Raw genomic sequence first — 19647 nt, forward strand, 5'->3', positions numbered from 1 at the left:
CAGCTTTCCCGGGCTTCGGATTCCCGGTCTCCCGGTGACTTTCAGTCTCTGGACCTTCCGTCCTTTTTTCTTTTTTCTTTTTGAAATTGGAGTGGGGAGGGTGGTGAAGCGGGGCCACCCGGTTCTCGGCACCCGCGCGCCCGGCGCAGGCAGCGGCGGGCGCGCTCCAGCTGTCCCCGGGCTGGAGGGGGGGCCCGGGATCCCGGGCGGTGCAGGAAGCTGCGAGCGCGGCCGCCGGAGTGGGCGGGCGCCGCGTGCGCACTTTGGAGACGCTCCCTGGGGTGGGACCCGGGCTCGGCGCGGCTCGGCGGGCGGCGGGGTGCGCGCAGGGCCGGGCCGGCACTTTGGCGACGCTCCCTGAGCCGCCGGCCGCCCGGCCCGGGCCGCCACTGGACGCCGGGCGCGTCGGGGCGCGGGGAGGGCCCGGGGGGCGGGCCGCGCGGCGCCGAGAAAAGCGCCGGGCCCGGGGCAGCGGCCGGGCCCAGGAGGCGGCGGCGGCGGCTTCCAGGTGGGTGCGGGGGCCTGGGGGGGACGCGGGCGCGGGGCCGGTGTCGGGGACCCCCCGCCTCGGGCCCGGGCGCGCGGGCGCGGGGCGGCCCCGCAACTTTTCCCGGACCCCGGGCGCAGGCTGCCGCCGCCGGACGCCGGGACGCGGTCCCACGGGGGGCACCCCGACTTCGGGGAGGGGGTGCGGGGCGGGGGGCTTCCAGGAGACAAAGACTGGCCGCGGCCCGTGGGTGTGGGCCGGCGCCGCCGGGGTCTTTGTGCCGACACGTGCATCTTGCACCGGGAGCGGGGGGGGGGGGGTCTTTGTGGAGGGGGGTCCGGGCACCGGGGTCGGGCTCCGCCTTTGTGTCGGGGGCTCCGCGCGGCCGGGGCCCGCGCGGGGGGCTGGGCCGGGGGCGCACGTCGCGGTGTGTCCGCGTACGTGGTCTGTGCTGTCGACGTGTCGGGGTCTGGCGCCCGTGGAGCGAGTGCGCGCCCAGGGCCGGACACCGCCCGACGCCTCGCCCCCGCTGTCCACCCCGGCCCCCGACTTGGCTGCAAACTTTTCTCCCGGTTTCTCGGGCAACCGCCCCGGGACCTCCCCCTCCCCCCGCCGCCACCACTGCAGCCCGGGCGCTGAAACCGGGCTGGACGCTGACCAGCCTTTCCCCCTTGCACCCCCTGCCCTTCCCGGGCCTGCGAGGGGACCAGATCGGATTGGGAGGTGGGGGGCTCGGCCCGGAGGGACAGGCCGGGCGGGAGGCCCAGTGACCGCCCCTGACATCCCCTCCAGGCCCCGGTCTGGTGGGGAGCGGGAGTCCAGCCGCCCTGGACTGTGGCGCGCTGGGCCGTGGAGAGCAGAGGGCAGCGGGGTGGCCCGGGCTGCGCTGCTCAGGGCGAAGGTGCGTGTGTCGGCGAGAGACAGGTCCGCGGGTCCGCGCTGGGAGAAGGCGACGTCCCCGCGCAGCCAGGAGGAGACGCTTCCACGCGCCAGATTGGAGCTGGGGCGCAGTCCCGCCTCGGGGTGGGGGACACAGCAGCCTCGTGCAGTCGCATCTCCAGCCCGCGGCCACCTGGGAGCAGGCCCGCCCATTCTTGGCCGGGCGCGGGGTGACTCAGGAACTTCCCCATCCTTCCGAGCCTCCTGCCTGGTCTTGGATCAGCCCAGACTTGCCAAGCCAGGGCTGACCCCAAGCACCCAGCTGGCGGCAGCCTCCAGGGTTCGGGATCTCAAATCTCTTGAGTGGAAGATACCCCCTCCTGACCCCCAGCGGACCTAACACTGCCCCCTCCAGCCCCCAACACTTTGCCGGGATGTTGCAGATTGTGGGAGAGGCCCGGGCCAGTGGCTGGAGACCCTCACCACCTCTTCTGTTAGTGCCCCTGGCCCTCAGCTTCCCTTCTGGAAAGGAAGGCATCATGGCCTTTTCCTTCTGGCTGACTGAGCCCCCAGCCTGGAAACACAAACCCAGCGAGCGCGTCAGCTTCCTTCTGTACCTTTCCCTAGCTACTAATTTGCTCTTGTGAGGGAGGTAGGGATGAAGAAAGGGGGGTTGGCTCGGAGGAAGCCAGGTGTGTTCCCCCAGGCGGGCGCCCGGCTCCTCCAGAGCCCTTGCTGGGCGCTGTGTTGATTGCCAGATGCAAGTTTGGGGGCTTGGAGGAGAAATGAACTTGAGACTGGGCAGGGCTCGTCAGGGCCGGGGATTCGGACCCGGAGGCAGCAGGGAGAGATATGGGGAGGGCTAAGTAGGGCAGGGGGTGGAGGGAAAGGTCATCTCAAGAGGCCATCTGGCCTGTGGGTGGTGAGAGAGGCCCTGCTGGCCTCGTGGAGTGAGCACGGCCCGAGTCGGCTCCCCCAGGGCCCTTCACCTTCCTGCGCCTCCGTCTCTCCATCCTTGGGCTGTGCAGCACTGGCCAACGATCGAGGGGTCAGCTGTGGCCCTCCGTCCTGTTTCACCACGGGCAGCGCCCCCACCCATGCCCCGTCACCTGGGAGCTGGGCTGGGCTTTTAGCTCTCTGCAAGCAGAGCTCGGCTGTCCGCCCCTGGACCTAAACTCTCAGGCTTAGCCCCTCTGCCCATGCAGCCCCCGCCAGGCCGGGCAGGAGAGGCGCTGGACACAAATCCCCAGGGGCCGTGGCCCACCAAACTGTGGGACCTTGGCAAGCCGGCTGGGAGCCCACAGTGGGGGTGGCCTTTGGCTGGCCGAGGGGCCGGGGTTAGACTGGGAAGGCCTTTCAGAGGAAGTGACGCTGATACCACGTGCTCTGCACCCTAGGTGGGCACGCCGGCTCCGTCAGAGGGGCAGCGGGGGCACGGCCCGCGGCCCTCCCCAGGGAAGGAAGCCTCTGCGGCCCGCGTGCCCTGGGCTCGGGAGCAGTGGTGGGGTCTTAGCTTCTGGGCCGCGCACGCGGGCACTGGCGTGCCTGGCCTCTGTGGGCAGGGGGCCAAGTGGGAGGCCACTGGAGCAGGGGCTGCCCCCTGATGCGGGCACAGAGGCAGGCAGGATGCAGCCCCCACCCCACCCCCGGGATAGGGCCCATTTTCATCTGTCCTGGCGCAGAAAAAACTTTAGCCCGCCCAGGCCTCTGCGGCCTTCCTGACTCCTTCCTTTTACCAGCCGGGTTGGGCCCGAGAGCGAATCCTAGCAGGGCCATGCCTTTTGGCGGCGCCAGTCTCTGCCTTTTTCTTTGCTGGCCCCTGAGGCCACCCCCTGGGATGAGAGAGTTGGAACCCAAATGCATCTGGTCCCGACAACGGGGGGCTGCCTGCCTTTGGTCTCACAGAACCCAAAGGCTGGGATTGCTCCCAAGCGGGGCGAGTTGCGGGGTGGGGGGGGGAAGCTGCAGTTAGCCTGGGATGTGAAGAGGGGCAAGGCTCCCCCAGCTCCTCTGGTGCGGCACTTGGGCTGTTTCCGTGTGGCCCACGGGAGCACAGACTCTTCCGGAAGGAGACCTGGAGGAAGGAGCGAATAGCAGTAGGAGCCTTGGAGCTCTTTCCCGGAGTTTATCCTCCAGGGCCAGCTTGCCGGGTTCTGACCTCAGCAGCGATGACGACAAAGATGAGGCCGGGCCCCAGCGGGCGTCAGAAGAGCTCAGTCCCTTCCGGCTTCCATTTTTGCAGGCTGTGAGTCTGGGCAAGTTGCTGAAGCCCCCTGAGTGTCCTCCAAGCACTGTGCCGTGGCCCACCGTGCCCTTGCCCCTGCTGACCTTGCCAGGCCGCTGTCAGGCCATCTAGTTGAGGCTTTGGAAAGCTTGCGGGGTGCCCAGGACTCAGGGCCCTCTTGGGCAGCAGGGGCATGGCAAAGAATGTGACCGCCTCCTTGCCCAGCGCGGGCAGGCGGGAAGCGTGCGCCGCCCCCGTCCCCCACATGCGCCCATTTGTGAGTGAGGCAGAGTGTGTTCAGAGCACTGGGTCTGGAGCTGAGGCATGAGCTCTGAGTCCCAGTTCCTCGACAGACGGTCACAGCACGTCCCTTTCAGGCGGAGGAGCCAGCGCCACGGTCAGGCACTTGGGCGAGGCACGGCGAATGGCCGGTGGTGGAGTGCGTGGTGAGCCGACGTGTTTATACAGATGTGGAGCATTAGCAACTCGCCCTGGAGTTTGGCCCTGAATTCTTTCTGCCTTGCATTTGCTGAGCCGGCTGAGTGGTCAGGGCCGGACGTCTGTGGAATTCCCACCTGGGGGTTTCTTTGGTGCCAGCTTGTGAGTTCACAGCCATGGGGAATGGGGTAGGAAGCAAGTGGCTCCAGGAGCTAGCTGCAGAGGTGAAGGCCTGTTTCAGGGGGTCCTGGCCCACCCAAGGCTCCGCCCTCTGCCCATCTCTTCCCTGGGCCCGAGACCGCCTCTCAAAATCATGGCAAAACTGGCAAGTCCTCTGGGCGGGAGACGCTAGGGTGGGGCCTTAGGGCTGGCCTGGTGGCTGGGACCCCTAATCTCAGGGAGGCCAGCAGACCCCAGCATAGCAATGGAGACCGTGAACCCCTGCAGCTCATGGTCAGGGGGCTGCCTGCCCCCTCTGTGGGCCCTCGGAGATATGTCCAGAGCACTGGCAGCCGTGCCCCACCCCTCCAGAGTTGGCCTGTCACCCCCATCCTTGTCACCACACCCGAGTGCTTCCCACGGCTCATGAAGGCTGAGTGACTGCACCTCACACCCTTACAGGAGATATTTCTAGGGGCTCCGGCTGGGGGGAGGGTGAGGGAGGGCTCCCTGTGCAGGACACTGGGGCTCTTCGAGACCGGGAGAGAGGGCAGGGGGCCAGAGGGGGCTTAGCTGGCTTCCCCTGACACTGAACTCCTAACTGCTGGGTTCTGTCCAGCTGCATTTGCACTGGCCGGAGAAGCCCCTCTCGTCCTGTGCTGCTCACTCGCACTTTAAGTCAGGAAGCAGGCAGGCCAGTAATGGCCGGGCACCGGCTTCATCGGGGAGGGCAGGAGGAGGTGCCAGCAGGGGTGCAGGAGGCCCTGGAGCAGGCAGGGGACATCTGGAGGCCAGCGCGCAGGTGGGCTTTGCTGGGCTGGCCCCTGGGAGCAGGCTCTGCTGGCCGCCGGGGCGGCTTCAGAACTAGGCCTGGGCCAGCCTGGCCATCAGAGGCCGTCTCTGGGCCGTAGTTTCCTTGGAACTTTCCAGCTGAGCTGCAGGCCGTGTCAGTAGAGGCTGAGAATGATCAGCTCAGATCAGGACAGCGTCCCGTCGTGGGGAGGGACAGGTCAGGAGAACATACAGCTGTCCCCACGCAGGGAGAATTTGATTCCCATAGGTCAAAGTAGGAGAAAGGGTTTTGGGGGGCTTGGGGGAGCCCAGAGGGCGAAAGTAGGGGGACACCGACAATGCTCAGGGCTTCCTCCTGGTCTGTACTCAGACTTACTCCTGGTGGTGCACAGGGAACCATATAGGGTGCCGGCAGTTGAGCCCAGGTCAGCTGTGAGCAAGGCAAGCGCCCTCCCGCTGGACTCGCACTCCGTCTGGCCCAGGGGAGGGTGTGTGGAGGGGATGGCGTGGCCAGTGCTGCTTTGGAGGCTCCCTGCCCAGGACCTGCAGAGCCGGGCCTCCTCAGGCAGAGCATGCTCTCGGCCCTTGGGGCAGCTTCCTGGCAGCCGTCCACAACTCTCAGCCTTGTGAGCCCTTCCCAGAGGAACTGAGACATGTCCCCCAGGCAGGGGGCCAGAGCAATGACAGTCCTGTCCACCAGCACCCGCCCGATCGGGATGTCTCTGCCCTGCAGAGTGGGGCTTGGAGAAGTGAGGGACCCGGGGAGAGAGGGCCTTTGTCCCCTTGCCTTCCATCATGGCCACTGGGCTGCCGGTCCCCTCCTCCATGGGTGCACACAGCTCCCAGGAAGAGGTGTGGGTGCCTCCTGCGCCTCGGAGAAGAGCAGAGCCCTGGGGACTGACGCAGCTCACCTGGGTCCAGCCTCCTGGTCTCTGGGTCCCGGGTGTGTGGGAGCTGAACCGGCCCTGTGTTGGCACCTTCCTTCCCCCCCACGAAGACAGGTACCCCGGCACCTCCCCACCTTGGCACAGGGTTCACCAGACTGGGCAGTTGGTAGTGATTCAACAAGGGCCTTTTTCCCCCTTCAGCTTTGGGGCCACACCCAGCAGTGCTCAGGGCTGACTCCTGGCTCTGTGCTCAAGGTTGATTCATGGCAGTGCCCAGGGGACCATCTGGGGTGCCAGGTATTGAACCTGGTAAGCTGCGTGCAAGGCAAGTGCCCTCCCCACCGTACTATCACTCAGGCCCCAGAAAGGGCTTTGTAACATTCTGAATGCCCGGAGGGCCAGCGCGAGGTTACATGGACTGAGCCCCTAGGGCTCCAGGAAGCACATACCTGAGTGACCCACACAGACCCAGGACCAATACTTGCACCCCTGACTGTCCTCAACACCATGCTCAGGGCCCTGCAGGGGCGGGGGTGCTGCAGGGGTGCTCCCCCTCAGCAAGCATGCTGTCCTGGCAATGGTTTGAGGGGTGCAGTGGCTGAAGGACTGGGGGGTGCGGTGATTGATGGATTGTCGCAGGGATGCAGTGTCTGGGGCAGCGGGGTGCAGTGGAGCGGGAGGAGAGCACGGTCTTGGGGCCTCATTTCCCCGAGAGTGTTCAGCATCTCAGTCCTCTCCATAACGTTGTCTTGGGCTGTCCGGCCCACTGTCGCCATCCCAGATTCAGAGGGAAGGAAGGAAGGTCCAGAGAGGCAAAGACAGACGCTGGGCTTTGGGCTCAGGCTGGGTGAGGGACGCCTGTCCAAGCCCTCTGAGGGCACCCATCAAACATGCCATCGGGTGTGCTTGCTCTTAGAGGAGGGAGAGGAGACAGCGGAGACCAGCGCTGGGAGCAGGCCCGCCCAGCCCCGCCTCACTGCTCACTGTGCCCTGAGTTGGGAGGGGCCGGCTCTCGCTTCAGAGACAGGAGACCCCGCCTGGCTGAGAGCAGGGACGGCAGAGCGTGAGGGCATCTTCCAGGGAGCCTCTGTCGCTCCCTGAGTTTGATTCATTCAGACAGCCAGAGAACAAAACTAGGAAGAAACGAAAGATGCAACAGGTTGCAGCAAAATTCGATCCCTGGGGAGAGGGGACGCTGAGCTTTCTTTGAGACTTTCCAACAGTAAGGTTTGGGTTTGTTTTTGAAAGGCAGAGCTGTAATTTTCTCAGACGCGCAGGTTAGCCCGTGGCACGGTGCCCTGGCACGAGGGGCCCCTCCCTGAGGCTGCCGACGTTCCTGTCTGCGGGTTGCTGGGGTCCTCAGGGAGCTCAGCGGCCGGAAGGGAGGGGCCTGGAGCCTGAGCACCCCCTGCCCCACTACCCACCCCCGGTGCCCGCTGCCCTCCTCAGCGGTGAAGCGAGGGCTTGTGAACAGGACAGGGCCCACGGCAGGTTCCGGGTCTTCCTCCAGGTCCTCCTCCCTGGGAACATTCTTCTTTTTTGGGGGGGTGGGAGGCAGGGTTTAGGGCTCACACCTGGCAGTGCTCAGGGCTTACTTCTGCCTCTGCACTCAGGAATCATTCCTGGCAGTGCTCAGGGGACCCTAGGGGAAGCCGGGGGTCGAACCCGGGTCGGCTCGGCCGCTATGCTGTCACTCCACCAGTGCCGCCACACCCCTGCCCTGGGAGCATCCTGCCTCCTCCAGGGGCCCTGAAGGACTTGGAGCAGCAGGTCAGACCCCAGCTTGTTCAGAGCCGCCCCGCAGAGGACGCGTCCTCTGAGCAGGATGGAGGGTCCCCCTCCCAGCCCCCAGCCACACCTGTCTTTGCCCCCTTCTGGGTCTGAAGATGTCGAGCCGCGTGGGGATTTTTCCCCCGAGTCCAGGTGGGACACCCTGGAGAGGCTGGGGGTGAGCCCAGGCACCCCAGACCCATCGAGCAGGGCAGAGCTGAGGCCGCCTCAGCACCTGGTGTTGGTGGCCCCTGGGTCCGCCCGAGGGCACTGGGCACTCTCTTCTCGTCCCAGACACACAGGAAGTGCTCGTTCCAGCGTGAACCAAACGATGACGAAGCTGCAGGGTCGGTGCTTGTACAACGTGCTTCTTCCTGGCTCTGCCTCTTCCTGTGTCTGGTCCTCTGTTTCCCCCGCGCCAAAATGCCGACCCGGGGGCCAGAGTGATAGTACAGTTGGGCATCTGCCTCGCGTGCAGCTCCGTCCCCGGCATCCCACGTGCTACCCCGAGCACCGCCAGAGCCAGGAATTACCTTTGAGCATCGCCAGCTGTGGCCCCAAACAAACAGACAAACAGACTGCTGACCTCCTGCCGTGCCGGGCTGAGGGAGAGAACATGGCCCCAGCTCTGCCTCCTGGGTCCCGGTGGTCCTCGCTGTGGAGGCCTGCCGAGGGCCACTGTGTGGGGTTCGCCGTCTCCGGGAGGCTGGGTAGACTTGACCCCCTGTAGGGAGGGTGGCCAAGGCCCAGAGCAGGCTGCTGGGGCGGGGGGGTGTATGGCGTGGCCCTTACATAAGCAGAGCCCACGTGCGGGACATCGGACATTTAATAGGCACATTGTATAACCGCCCAGCGTTGGCCACAGCTTCTGGGTGTTTGTCTAAACCCCAGGGAGGGTCGGTCTGAAGCTGATCGGCTTAGCAGGGGAGGTGGGGCCCCGGCCGGGAGGGAGCCCCCAGCCGCTCGGGGCTGTCCCAGGGAACAAAAGGGGCCTGAACCAACTCAGCGTTTCCCTTCTTGATGCAGACTCAGGGACGCTCAGCTCCGCCTCAGCTGGGACCGAGCCCAGGATGCACCTGGGCCGAGTTTAATCCACAAATTGGTCTCCTCAAAGAAAGGGGCGGGAGGGGAGAGGCGTGGCGGGGTGCCGCTCCCTGCCCTGGTGTGCAGCCAGGGCACAGCTCAAGTGGCTCCCGTTAAAGTTTCATGCCCGGCTAGTAATGCGACCCTGCTAAACCCAGGCCCGGGCCCACCCCCTCCTCGCTGGAGGACAGGACGGGGGGGTGGAGCTGGACACCCCAATAAGAAGCCCGCTGGACTGAGCCTCGCGCGTCTGGGGTGAGAGGCCCGGAGCAGCCAGTCGAGGCTTTCAGCCCAGCCCCGCGGAGTGGAGCACCGGCCGGGCACCCTGTGACAGTGCTCAGGTACCGCCAGCCGCAGAGGGCCCAGCTCGCCTGGCTCTGGGCTCCAGAGCTCGGACCGGCGGGCGGGGAAAGCCGTCTCGGCGCCAGCACTCCCACCAGCAGCCAGGCGCCGGTCCTGCCCATCTGGCCGTGGCATCAGGGCCACACGCACAGGTGCTCAGCAGTTGCTCCTGGTGGCACTTGGTGGGGGCCGTGTGCTAAGGAGGGGACTCGGGTTCCAGCCCTCCGGGCCCTCGGCCTGGCCTGGCCTGGCCGGCCTGCTCAGCAGGGCAGGAATAAGAACTCCTGCTTCTCGCAGTCTCTGCTGCTGCTTCTGCTGAGAGGGGCCAGTGTGGCCACCTGCGCGGTGAAGGCACGGCAGGGGGTGGGCACAAGGACCTGGGGTGGGGTCTGCAGACCGTCCCTGGGCCCAGTTGGAATGGAGGGCAGCCGACACGGCCTAGACGGTGACCCCGGCCTGGCCGTCCGCAGCAGGCCGAGAACCTGTGTCGGGGAGGCGCAGGCGGGCTCCGGGGCGCGCACGGCCCTGGGCTCCCGGCTCTGCTGTCGCTGTCTCTGGAGCCCGTGACTTGGCGAGAGCAGTGTCGTCCCGCGGGGTCACGGCGCGGTTCTCACCCCTGGCTGTGGGCAGACCAGCCCACGGGGCCTTCCTCCTGGGCTCCCTGACACCTCTGGGTTTTGTTGCTTGGCTTTGGGGCCACACCCGGAAGTGCTTGGGGCTCACCCCCCCCCCCAGTGCTCAGGAGTCACTCACTCCTCGCGGTGCTGGGGGTCCTGTTGGGGTGCCAGTGCTTGAACCTGGGCTGGCCACATGCGAGGCAAGTACCTTTCCCGCGTCACTGTCTCTCTGGCCCCTTAGCCACCCAGTGGCAGAGATGGGGAGCAGGAATGTAAGGTTCCGGGCCACACCCTCGCTTCTGCCAAAGCAGTGCCGCTTTCTGTTTGGTACTTAAAAAAAGGGGGAGTGGGGGCTGGAGCGATAGCACAGCGGGTAGGGCGTTTGCCTTGCACGCGGCCGACCCGGGTTCGAATCCCAGCATCCCATATGGTCCCCTGAGCACCGCCAGGGGTGATTCCTGAGTGCATGAGCCAGGAGTAACCCCTGTGCATCGCCAGGTGTGACCCAAAAAGAAAAAAAAATGGGGGGGAGGGGTTAGTGGGGAGTGATCCTCCGTGACAGTGCTCAGGGTTGTGGGTACCACTCCCGGCAGTACTCGGCCAGCCAGCCTGCAGATCGGGGTCCAGCCCAGGGAGGCCGTGCCACTCAGACAGTGCTCAGGGGCCACTAGGCCTGTCCTCAGTGATATCCCCAGGGCTAGACCCGGGGCTGCTCGGGGAGCTGTGTGCTTATAGGGGCACATACAGGCCTGTGCTCTAACCACTGTGCTATCTCTGAGCTCCACTGATGGTATCTAACATGTCTGTGCCGGGTGTCCACCAGGGACTCACTCACGCCGGAAGGTGGTGTAGCACAGCTTGTGGCATCAGCATGTGGAAGAAAATGTTCTGTTGCTTCTAATGTAAAAATTATCGATTGGGGAGGGATACGGGGTGTGAGGCATTGGCCTGGCACGCGACCGGCCTGGGCTTGCCTTCCTGCTCACACGTTGGTTCCCCGAGCACTGCCCAGGAGCACAAAGCCAAGAGTAAGCCCTGAGCATCTCTAGGTGTAACCCAAAAACAAATGTGTGTGTGTGTGTGTGTGTGTGTGTGTGTGTGTGTGTGTGTGTGTGAGTGTGAGAGAGAGAGAAACCCCAAACCACCAGTTGGCCTCACTCCCTGCAGCCGGCAGATGGGGAAGAACAGAGAGCAACAGGGGACAGGAACGGGCACATTCTGGAAAGTTCCAGAGGGATGCCCCTGGTGCGGCGGTGCTGCGTCCGGGCTGGGGGCTGTGCCGCCAGCCTCACCCATGGTTCTCTCCCTAGCAGGCACCATGCCGTGGGCCCTGCTGCTGTCCCCGCTGCTGTGGCTGGCCGTGAGCGGGGCCCAGCCCGCCCGCCCGTGCTTCCCGGGCTGCCAGTGTGAGGTGGAGACCTTCGGCCTCTTCGACAGCTTCAGCCTGACCCGAGTGGACTGCAGTGGCCTGGGCCCCCACATCGTGCCCGTCCCCATCCCCCTGGACACCGCCCACCTGGACCTGTCCTCCAACCGGCTGGAGACAGTCAACGAGTCAGTGCTGACCGGGCCGGGCTACACCACGCTGGCAGGCCTGGACCTCAGCCGCAACCTGCTGACCAGCATCTCGCCCACGGCCTTCTCCCGCCTGCGCTACCTGGAGTCTCTGGACCTCAGCCACAACGGGCTGGCCGCGCTGCCCCCCGAGAGCTTCGCCGGCTCCCCGCTGAGCGACGTGAACCTCAGCCACAACCGGCTGCGCGAGGTGCCCGTGTCCGCCTTCGCCTCCCGCGGCCCCGGCCGGGCGCTGCACGTGGACCTGTCCCACAACCGCGTCCAGCGCCTGCTGTGGCCCGACGACGCCCGCCTGCCCCCGCCCACCATCCAGAGCCTCAACCTGGCCTGGAACCGGCTGCGGGCCGTGCCCGACCTCCGGGACCTGCCGCTGCGCTACCTGAACCTGGACGGCAACCCGCTGGCCGCCATCGGGCCCGGCGCCTTCCCGGGGCTGGCCGGCCTCACGCACCTGTCCCTGGGCAGCCTCCAGGGCCGCCCGCAGCTGGCGCCCCACGGCTTCCGAGAGCTGCCCGGCCTGCAGGTCCTGGACCTGTCGGGCAACCCCCAGCTCCAGTGGGTGGGCGCCGAGGTCTTCTCAGGCCTGGACTCCCTGCAGGAGCTGGACCTGGCGGGCACGGGCCTGGTGCCCCTGCCCGAGACACTGCTGCTGCACCTGCCCTCGCTGCAGAGCGTGGGCATGGGCCACGGGGTGCAGTGCCGGCGCCTGGTGCGGGGGGGCACGTACCCCCGCCAGCCGGGCTCCGGCCCCAAGGTGGCCCTGCACTGTGTGGACACTCGGGAATCGGCCCTCAGGGGCCCCGACACCTTGTGACAAATCGCGTGGCCTCCTGGGCCACCTCTCAGACTGCCGTCCAGGGCGATCCTCTCATCATGTGCCAATGCCAGGGGGCACTGTGTGGGCCACCCCCGGAGCAGAGTGTTGCCCTGTGGCCTTGGTTGCCCCCCCCCCCGCCCATAAGCAGAGGGTGGTTGATGCCAGATAAGACCGCAGTCCCCTGCTCTTCCCCACGTGTCCCCGAAGTGCCTTCCCTTGGGCCTGGGCCCCCCCACCCAGGGCCAGGGTAGATGCTGCTGGCGGCAGAGTCGGGTCCATGGTGGAGCCCTGCGCTCATTGGCCACTGGCCCGCTCTGCTCTGGGCGGCACCCACGCCCCACTGCTCACTTCCCCGGGGTCCTGGGTGGGGCCTGAGCCACAGGAAGCCCAGTGAGAAGGGGAGAGGCGTGGGCCGTGGCTGCAGCAGCGGAGCCCCCTCCTCTCCCCCTCCCACAGCCCCCACCATCCCAGCCAGGCCTGCCCCACCCCACCCCGGCCAGAGTCCCAGCAGGCCCCTGTGCCTCTGGATCGATGGAGTTGGTCCTCTCGGCTGCAGCCCACCCAGTGAAGGGCGCGGCTCTGACCCGTGCCCTGCCCTGCCCTGCCCGGCCCCCGGGAGCTCAGGACCCACTCCTGCCGCTTGTGCCCTTCCTGCCATTCGTTCCCCGGGAGGGTGGCGGCCAGGCGGGCAGTGGCCCGGGAGGGGGGGGGCACTTGTCAGGCCCAGGGGCCGCCCAGAGGAGCCAGTGGAACCCACTCACCTGCTGGACCTCTGAAGGCCGCAGGCACGCCCGGCGCAGCCCCCCTGCTTCCCACCCCGCCTTCCAGCAACAAGACTGGAAATGCCCCAGTGCACCCCGAGCTGCTGTCCCGGGGGGCCCACGAGCAGACGCCCGGCCCTGGAACCCCACCTGCCGTGGGCCCCCATGGGCCCTGAGCGCTCAGCCAGCCACTCTGCGGAGAGTCAGGGCGGAGACGTGGGGCGTCCCCTGCCCCCCATCCGGCATCTCACTCCCAGTCCTGCTCCTGCTCCCTTTTCTAAGAGCTCTCAGTGCTCTCATTGCCTTTTCAGTGGATTCACACCTCCTGCCCGCCCCCACTGCCCCCTGCTGGCAGGGGCTGGAAATGCATCATTTGTAAAACAAGCCGGGGAAGCCCCTATGATTGTTCACTTTTGTACCAGAATGTCCTGGGATGTGTTGGGCCGGAGGGATGGGTGGAAGCCAGCTGTGTGGGGCTAGTGCCACACACGTCCAGAGCACAGCAAGACTGCCCTCGCCTGCCAGCCCCGCCCGACACCACCAGCCCTTGGTTCAATAAACTTACAGAACCCCTCTGATGCCAACGGCCTCCACTGACTGGCCCTCGTCTGGAGCCCATTCTCGCCAGGGGTTGCAAACAGGCGTCTCGGGCTGGGGAGGTGCAGGGGAGTGCTTGGGCCTGCATCCACCTTCATTCTCTTCCCTTTCTGCCACCCAGTTCCACGGGCGGGTCAGGCCCATACACAGCTCTGACTTGACGCACTGACCCTGGTCCCTGCTCCTGTCCCTGCCTCTCAGATCCCAGAGCCTTCGGGCTGTGACGTGGGTGGGGACCATGCCCAGCCTGGTACCTGCACAGCCCCGCCCTGGGCGGGGCATAGTTCAAGCCGAGAGGGCATGTGTGCGAGCAGCCGTGCTCCAGCCCTCCCACATTACCTGAGACCATGAGTCTCATGCAAGACTGGGGGCCCCGGGACTTCGACCCAGTGGCACAGGTGGGCTGGACCCTCCCCAGAGCCCCGCTGGAAGGAGCCTGAGAGCTCGGAGCAAAGCTGTGCTGAAGGCAGGTCAGTGGGCTCCCGGGGTCTTGTACAAGTGTCACTTCCACCAAGAAGTGGGGAAAGTGGGGGCGTGTTGCTAGCTGTTCATGAGCCTCAGCGTCACCTGGCCCATCGCGCCACCTGGTGGTCATGAGGGCCAGGGCATGTCCATCCCGTCACCGGGGTCTGGACAGGACTCGGGTGTGGGGTCGAGGTTGCTGGCACTGAGGGGGAGGGATTGGAGGGCCTGGGCACAGCCTTTGCTTGTGGGGGGCTTGGGTACCCCGCGGTTCCCCTGAACACAGCCCCACGTGAAGAAAAATCACTCGAGGGTCAAAGCAGTAGTACGGTGGATTGGGCGCTTACCTTGCTTATAAGCGTACCGGGTTCAACCCCCTGTCCCCTGAGCACTATTTAGGAATGTCCCTGAGCATCGAGCCAGGAGTAAGCCCCAAACACCGTTGAGCAGCTGACAAAAAAAAAAAAAAATAGAAAAAAACTCGAGAATCAGGGCCAGTGCCGGGAAAAGCCTCTGTTCCTGAGGCTTCTCATCTCCCGCCTCGCACCCGGGGCAGGTCACCTCGGAGTGATGCTTCAGGCCTGACTGTGCCGTGCAGAGCCGGGGAGCACTCAGCCGCAGGGCCTCTGCCCAACACAGTAAACCTCACTGCCTGAGGCGTAGCATGCTGGCACAGGCGTCCCTGAGCTCACCAGACACCCAGCTGCCGCCCACTGGGTCTGAATTCTGTTACTTGTGGCTTTTCTTTCCCGTTCCTCCCCCAGAAACTGCCGGGGTATTCTTGTCACGGGTCAATCTCTCATGCTCACCTCGTCCCATGCCAGCTTACAGATACATGCCCTGCAGCCACAGGGGTGCTCTGGGCACCCCAAGACGCTAGAGCCCGTTCATTTTTCTGTTGAAAGCAACTGGTATACACAAGACACCTCTAAAACTGTCCTAATACATCACTAATTCTGGCACCTAGCGCATGAAAGCAAACAATGAGAGGGAAGTTCCTCATCATGCCCCCACCCGCTCCCATTTCACAGATGGGGAGAGCGAGGCTTAGAGACGCACAGCCTAAGGTCACATCCAGCAGAAGGCCGGGATTCTGGGCTTCAGGACGGTCTCCACAATTTGCGGGCCCCAGTAGAAATGGAGATGTGGGACTTCCTTGTCCAGAAAGTATACAGAATGTCCACCCAATGTCCGTTCACCTGATTGTGAGCCACCTGATGGAGAGCGAAGGCTAACTGGACCTTGCACGTCCGTGCTCAGTGTTCCATTCGGCTAATGTTCCCCAGCTAATTCCAATTATCGTTGTTGTTATGATCGTTTGGGAGGAGGTGTTGGGTCACACCCAGCAGTTCTGGCTCTGTGCTCAGATCACTCGGGCGCTGCTCGGGAACCACATGGGATCAAACCCAGGTTGGCCGCGTGCAAGGCAAGTGCCTTACCTGCTGTGCAGATCCATGCTGTGTACTCTCTCCAGCCCTGACGATGGTTATTATTGCTTTGTGTATTAATATTGTCAGCCCTCAGCCCAGTATCCAGCACAGCCAGTGGCCCTCCATGTGAGGCACGTGGCGTGCTTAGTCTATTTAAGTATCAGTGGTTGATACTTAAATAAATAGACTAAGATTATTGTGTTCGAAGATTATTGTGTTTGATGAGGAGGGCAGGAAATTCTTCCTGTGTTTACTATTTAATTTCTAAAGTTATTATTGTTTGATTTTGCTTACCCATTTGGTAACAAAACAGTCAGAGAAATACAAACATACATTTCAGGTTTTTTTGGTTTTTGGTTTATTTTTATTTTTTCAGTTTTGGGGCCACACCCAGCGATGCTCAGAGGTCACTCCTGACTGCACGCAGGAATCACTTCTGGCAGTGCTCAGGGGACCACATGGGATGCCGGGGATTGAACCTGGGTCGGCCATGTTGCAAGGCAAGTGCTCTACCCACTGTCCTATCTCTCTAGCCTCATTCTCTTTATATGTATCTATCACATGTATGTACACATGACAACTAACTATAATTCTGTACACGATACAGGAAGACAGAAAAGGAGAAAGTTTTTTTTTTTTTTTTGCTTTTTGGGTCACACCTGGCGATGCACAGGGGTTACTCCTGGCTCTGCACTCAGGAATTACCCCTGGCGGTGCTCAGGGGACCATATGGGATGCTGGGATTCGAACCCGGGTTGGCCGCGTGCAAGGCAAACGCCCTACCCGCTGTGCTATCACTCCAGCCCCAGAAAAGGAGAAAGTGTTTTGAGGCCAGACATTTCAACCCAGCGACACTTTACTAGCGAGCCGACTCTGAAGCAGAGACCTGGAAGCTGAGTGCTGATTCAGAGCCTTGAGCCTCCTGCTCAGGGTCACAGCTCCCCCCGCCCCCCGCAAACTCCTGAATAAAGGACAGCTCCATAAGCAAGAGCTCCCGAGGGCAAGGCTCCCCCACACCCCATCCCTCTGTGGGGCACGCACAGAGTGGGTGGGAATGGAGAAGTTCATCATGTGTCAACATCTCCAGCAGCACTTGACATGCACAAATTGTCAAGGAACAGACTATAAGAAACATTCTTCTGGAGGCCAGAGTGATAGCACAGCGGGTAGGGAGCTCACCTTGTGCGTGGCCCACCTGGGTTTGATTCCCAACATCCCAGATGGTCCCCCGAGCACTGCCAGGAGTGATTCCCGAGTGCAGAGCCAAGAGTAACGCCTGAGCATCGCCGGGTGCAGCCCAAAAAACAAAGAAAAAAAGAGATTATTACGATTATTATTTGGGGAGGTAGAGTGAGAGCACGCAGGTAGGCATTTGCCCTTCAGGCGGTGAACCCAGGTTCCATCCCCAGCACCCCATATGTTCCCCCAAGCCCGTCAGAAGTGACCCCTGAGTGCAGAGCCAGGAGCAAGCCCCAAGCACCGCAGGGTGTGGCCCAACAACAAACTATTTTGGGGGGCAGTTCCCAGGTCAAACCCAGGAAGGCACAGCACTGTCCCAACAGTTTCCTCCGGTGGTCTCGACTCCCGTGGATGACCCGCAGACATGGGTGTGCCCAAGGACTTATCCAGAAAGAGGTTCTGAGTCAAAAGCATGTGTAAAAATTGCCACCATGTGCCACGTTTGGCCTTCCCACCTAGTCCTGTCTGGACCCACTGCTTGGGAACGTGCTCCTGACGTCCTCCCAGGCTGGCCGTCGGGCGGGGATGGCGCACGCTCCCGACAGCCTCGCTGGGCCTGTAGACCCACTGAAGCCTATGGCTCCCACCAGGGCTGTCTTGCCCTGGCTAGAGAGACAGATGCCCAGGTCACTGAGGTCAGAGGCATCCACAGCCAATCAGGAGCCAGGGGGATTGACCTCTGTCTCAAAACATGTTACACTCTCGAAAACGGCTGTCAGTTGTCAAAACTACGAGACCCGGTGCTCACACACTCCAAAGCTGCCTCCGACTGCACTGCCCAGTTAAATATTCTGGATTTTCTGGAGCATACAGATGACATCTCCAAACTTTACAACCCTGACATTCCAACAGTAGCACACCAATTGGATGGGATATAGTGGAAAAGCCAACCAACCTGGACTAACGAAAGCATTAACAGAAGGTTTAACTTTGAGTAATAGCTCAGTAAACCCTCAGACATGGGCTTAATGTCCCCATGGTGAGATACAGCAATTTTCACAAATTTTCTCTTATGGAAATAATTTTTGATCGTTTTGTTAGCTGTTTAGTGATAACAAGCATCATCATCATCATCATCATCATCATCATCATCATCATCATCATCATCATCCCGTTGATTGTCGAATTTCTTGAGTGGTCTCAGTAATGTCTCCATTTGTCCTAGCCCTGAGATTTTAGAAGCCTCTCTTTACTCGTCCTTCCCAACGATGCCGCATTGGAGGCTCTTTCAGGGTCAGGAGAATGAGACCCAGCATGTTACTGGTTTGGGCATATGAATACACCATGGGGAGTTTGCGAGGCTCTCCCATGTGGGCAGGAAACTCTCGGTAGCTTGCCAGGTTCTCCCAGAGGGAGAAGTAGGCTATAAGATGTCATGCTTCTGGGAGCTTGGTTTTATAGCCTCTGATAATAGGCAATATAAAGTAAATTATTTTGGGCCTGCTATGGAGACAGGCTTGAGAGGTGGCTGGGAAAATGGGGACAGTGGTAGAGGGAAGGTGACAGGGGTGGTGGAATTGGTGTGGGAGTAGTGAATGTCTGCAACAAATCATCAGGACCAACTTTATCAACCATGGTATTTAGATAAAATGTGTGGGGACGAAACTATGACGCTGGGGTTGAAGGTGGGAGAATGAAATGGGTGAAGGGGCTCAAACAGTAGGAACTTCGAGGTCTGAGATCTACTGTTCAGTTCTGTGACTTATAGTTCTGTATGATACATTTGAAAGCTGCCAAGAGGGTCTGTCTTAAAAGTTCTCACAAGAAGAAGCAATTTGTAGTTGTGTGGTGACAGTGTTTTCCTTTTTGCTTTTTGTGTTTTTTCTTTTTTTTTTAATTTATTTTATTGAATCACCAAGTGGAAAGTTACAAAGTTCTCAGGCTTATATCTCAGTTATACAATGCTCAAACACCCATCCCTTCACCAGTGCCCATATTCCACCACCAATAAAAACAAAAACAAAACAAAAACAAAAGCAAAAACAAAAAAAAGAGTATACATCCCACCCCTCACCCCCCAACCCCGCCCCCGTGCGTGAGTGATAATTTCACTTCCTTTTCTCTTTACCTTGATTACATTCCAGATTTCAACACACAACTCACTATTGTTGTTAGAGTTTCAAAACAGACTCACTATTTTTGTTGGAATTTATCCCCCAAGAATACAGCTCTATTAACAAGGAAATATTTGATAATAAGTTTTCCACTGATGAGAATGAAGAGATAAAATGTCGCGCGGCCACTATGCGGCCGCGCAGTTTACAATTTCTGTATTATAGTAATTAAGTCGCGGAGATTTAAGTTGGAAAATGAATCATTTCCCTTCCTGGAACAGCATGTAGCAAAAGCTTAGTTCACAGTCTCCATACATGGGTGCAAGCACTTGCTAGAAACCCAAATCCTAAAGCTGTCTCTGGTTCCCGCTCGTTCCACATCCACCGGCTGTGCAGAGGCATGGGCACCCAGGTCGAAACTCGGCTGGAGCCGAGCACTGGCCCCGGCTGGGACTGCCCCAGTATCCCGTGGCTGATTCAAGTTCAAAGCACATTTTTTTTTTCCGCGCCAAAAGTTCATACCTCCTCAAAGGACCCACAAAATGTCGGACACCTTTGTGTTTTTTCTTTTAACCTTTCGGTTTATTTCTTTTCTAACTGGGACCACAGCCGGTGCTGCTCAGGGCTTCCTCCTGGCTCTGTGCTCAGGAATTATTCCTGGAGGTGCTCAGGGGACCATATTCGGTGTCAGGGATAGAATTTTCGGCCACACACAGGGAAAGCACCTTACCGTGTGTGCTATCTCTTTGGCTCTAGGTGTAATCTCAACTTGTTATGGTGACCATTGATCAATACAATTTGCCTTTGAATCATACAGCTTTGAACTGTGTGAGTTCTTTTTTGTTTGGGGGGTCTCAGCCAGCGATGCTTGGGGCTCTGCACTCAGGATTACTCCTGGTGGGCTTGGGGGGCCATATGGGATGCCAGGGATCGAACCTGGGTTGACCATGTGCAAGACAAATGCCCTACCCGCTACCCTATCTCTCCAGCCCTAAGTGAAGGATCGTTTCTATGCACATTTTCTGGTCCACACG

The 19647-nt window shown here is 61.5% G+C and overlaps 1 protein-coding gene across 2 annotated transcripts; it reads left to right on the top strand.

The window, feature by feature from the left end:
- The first annotated feature begins 353 nt into the window (after window positions 1-353).
- On the top strand, window positions 354-12590 carry TSKU (tsukushi, small leucine rich proteoglycan). 2 transcript variants are annotated; one of them, XM_055121749.1, is made up of 2 exons: window positions 354-508; window positions 10989-12590. In XM_055121749.1, the coding sequence occupies exon 2, from the start codon at window positions 10997-10999 to the stop codon at window positions 12065-12067; it is 1071 nt and encodes a 356-aa protein (XP_054977724.1). In that variant the 5' UTR covers window positions 354-508; window positions 10989-10996; the 3' UTR covers window positions 12068-12590. The 2 variants fall into 2 exon arrangements, with proteins under 2 accessions (XP_054977724.1, XP_054977725.1); XM_055121750.1 differs by having other exon boundaries at window positions 361-508; window positions 10992-12590.
- Window positions 12591-19647: the final 7057 nt, after the last annotated feature.

The sequence above is a fragment of the Sorex araneus genome, chromosome X, assembly GCF_027595985.1.
Source record: "Sorex araneus isolate mSorAra2 chromosome X, mSorAra2.pri, whole genome shotgun sequence".
Taxonomy (NCBI): domain Eukaryota; kingdom Metazoa; phylum Chordata; class Mammalia; order Eulipotyphla; family Soricidae; genus Sorex; species Sorex araneus.

Coding starts and splice junctions, on each gene's coding strand:
- TSKU (XM_055121749.1), top strand. CDS start 10,997: ATGCCGTGGGCCCTGCTGCTGTCCCCGCTGCTGTGGCTGGCCGTGAGC.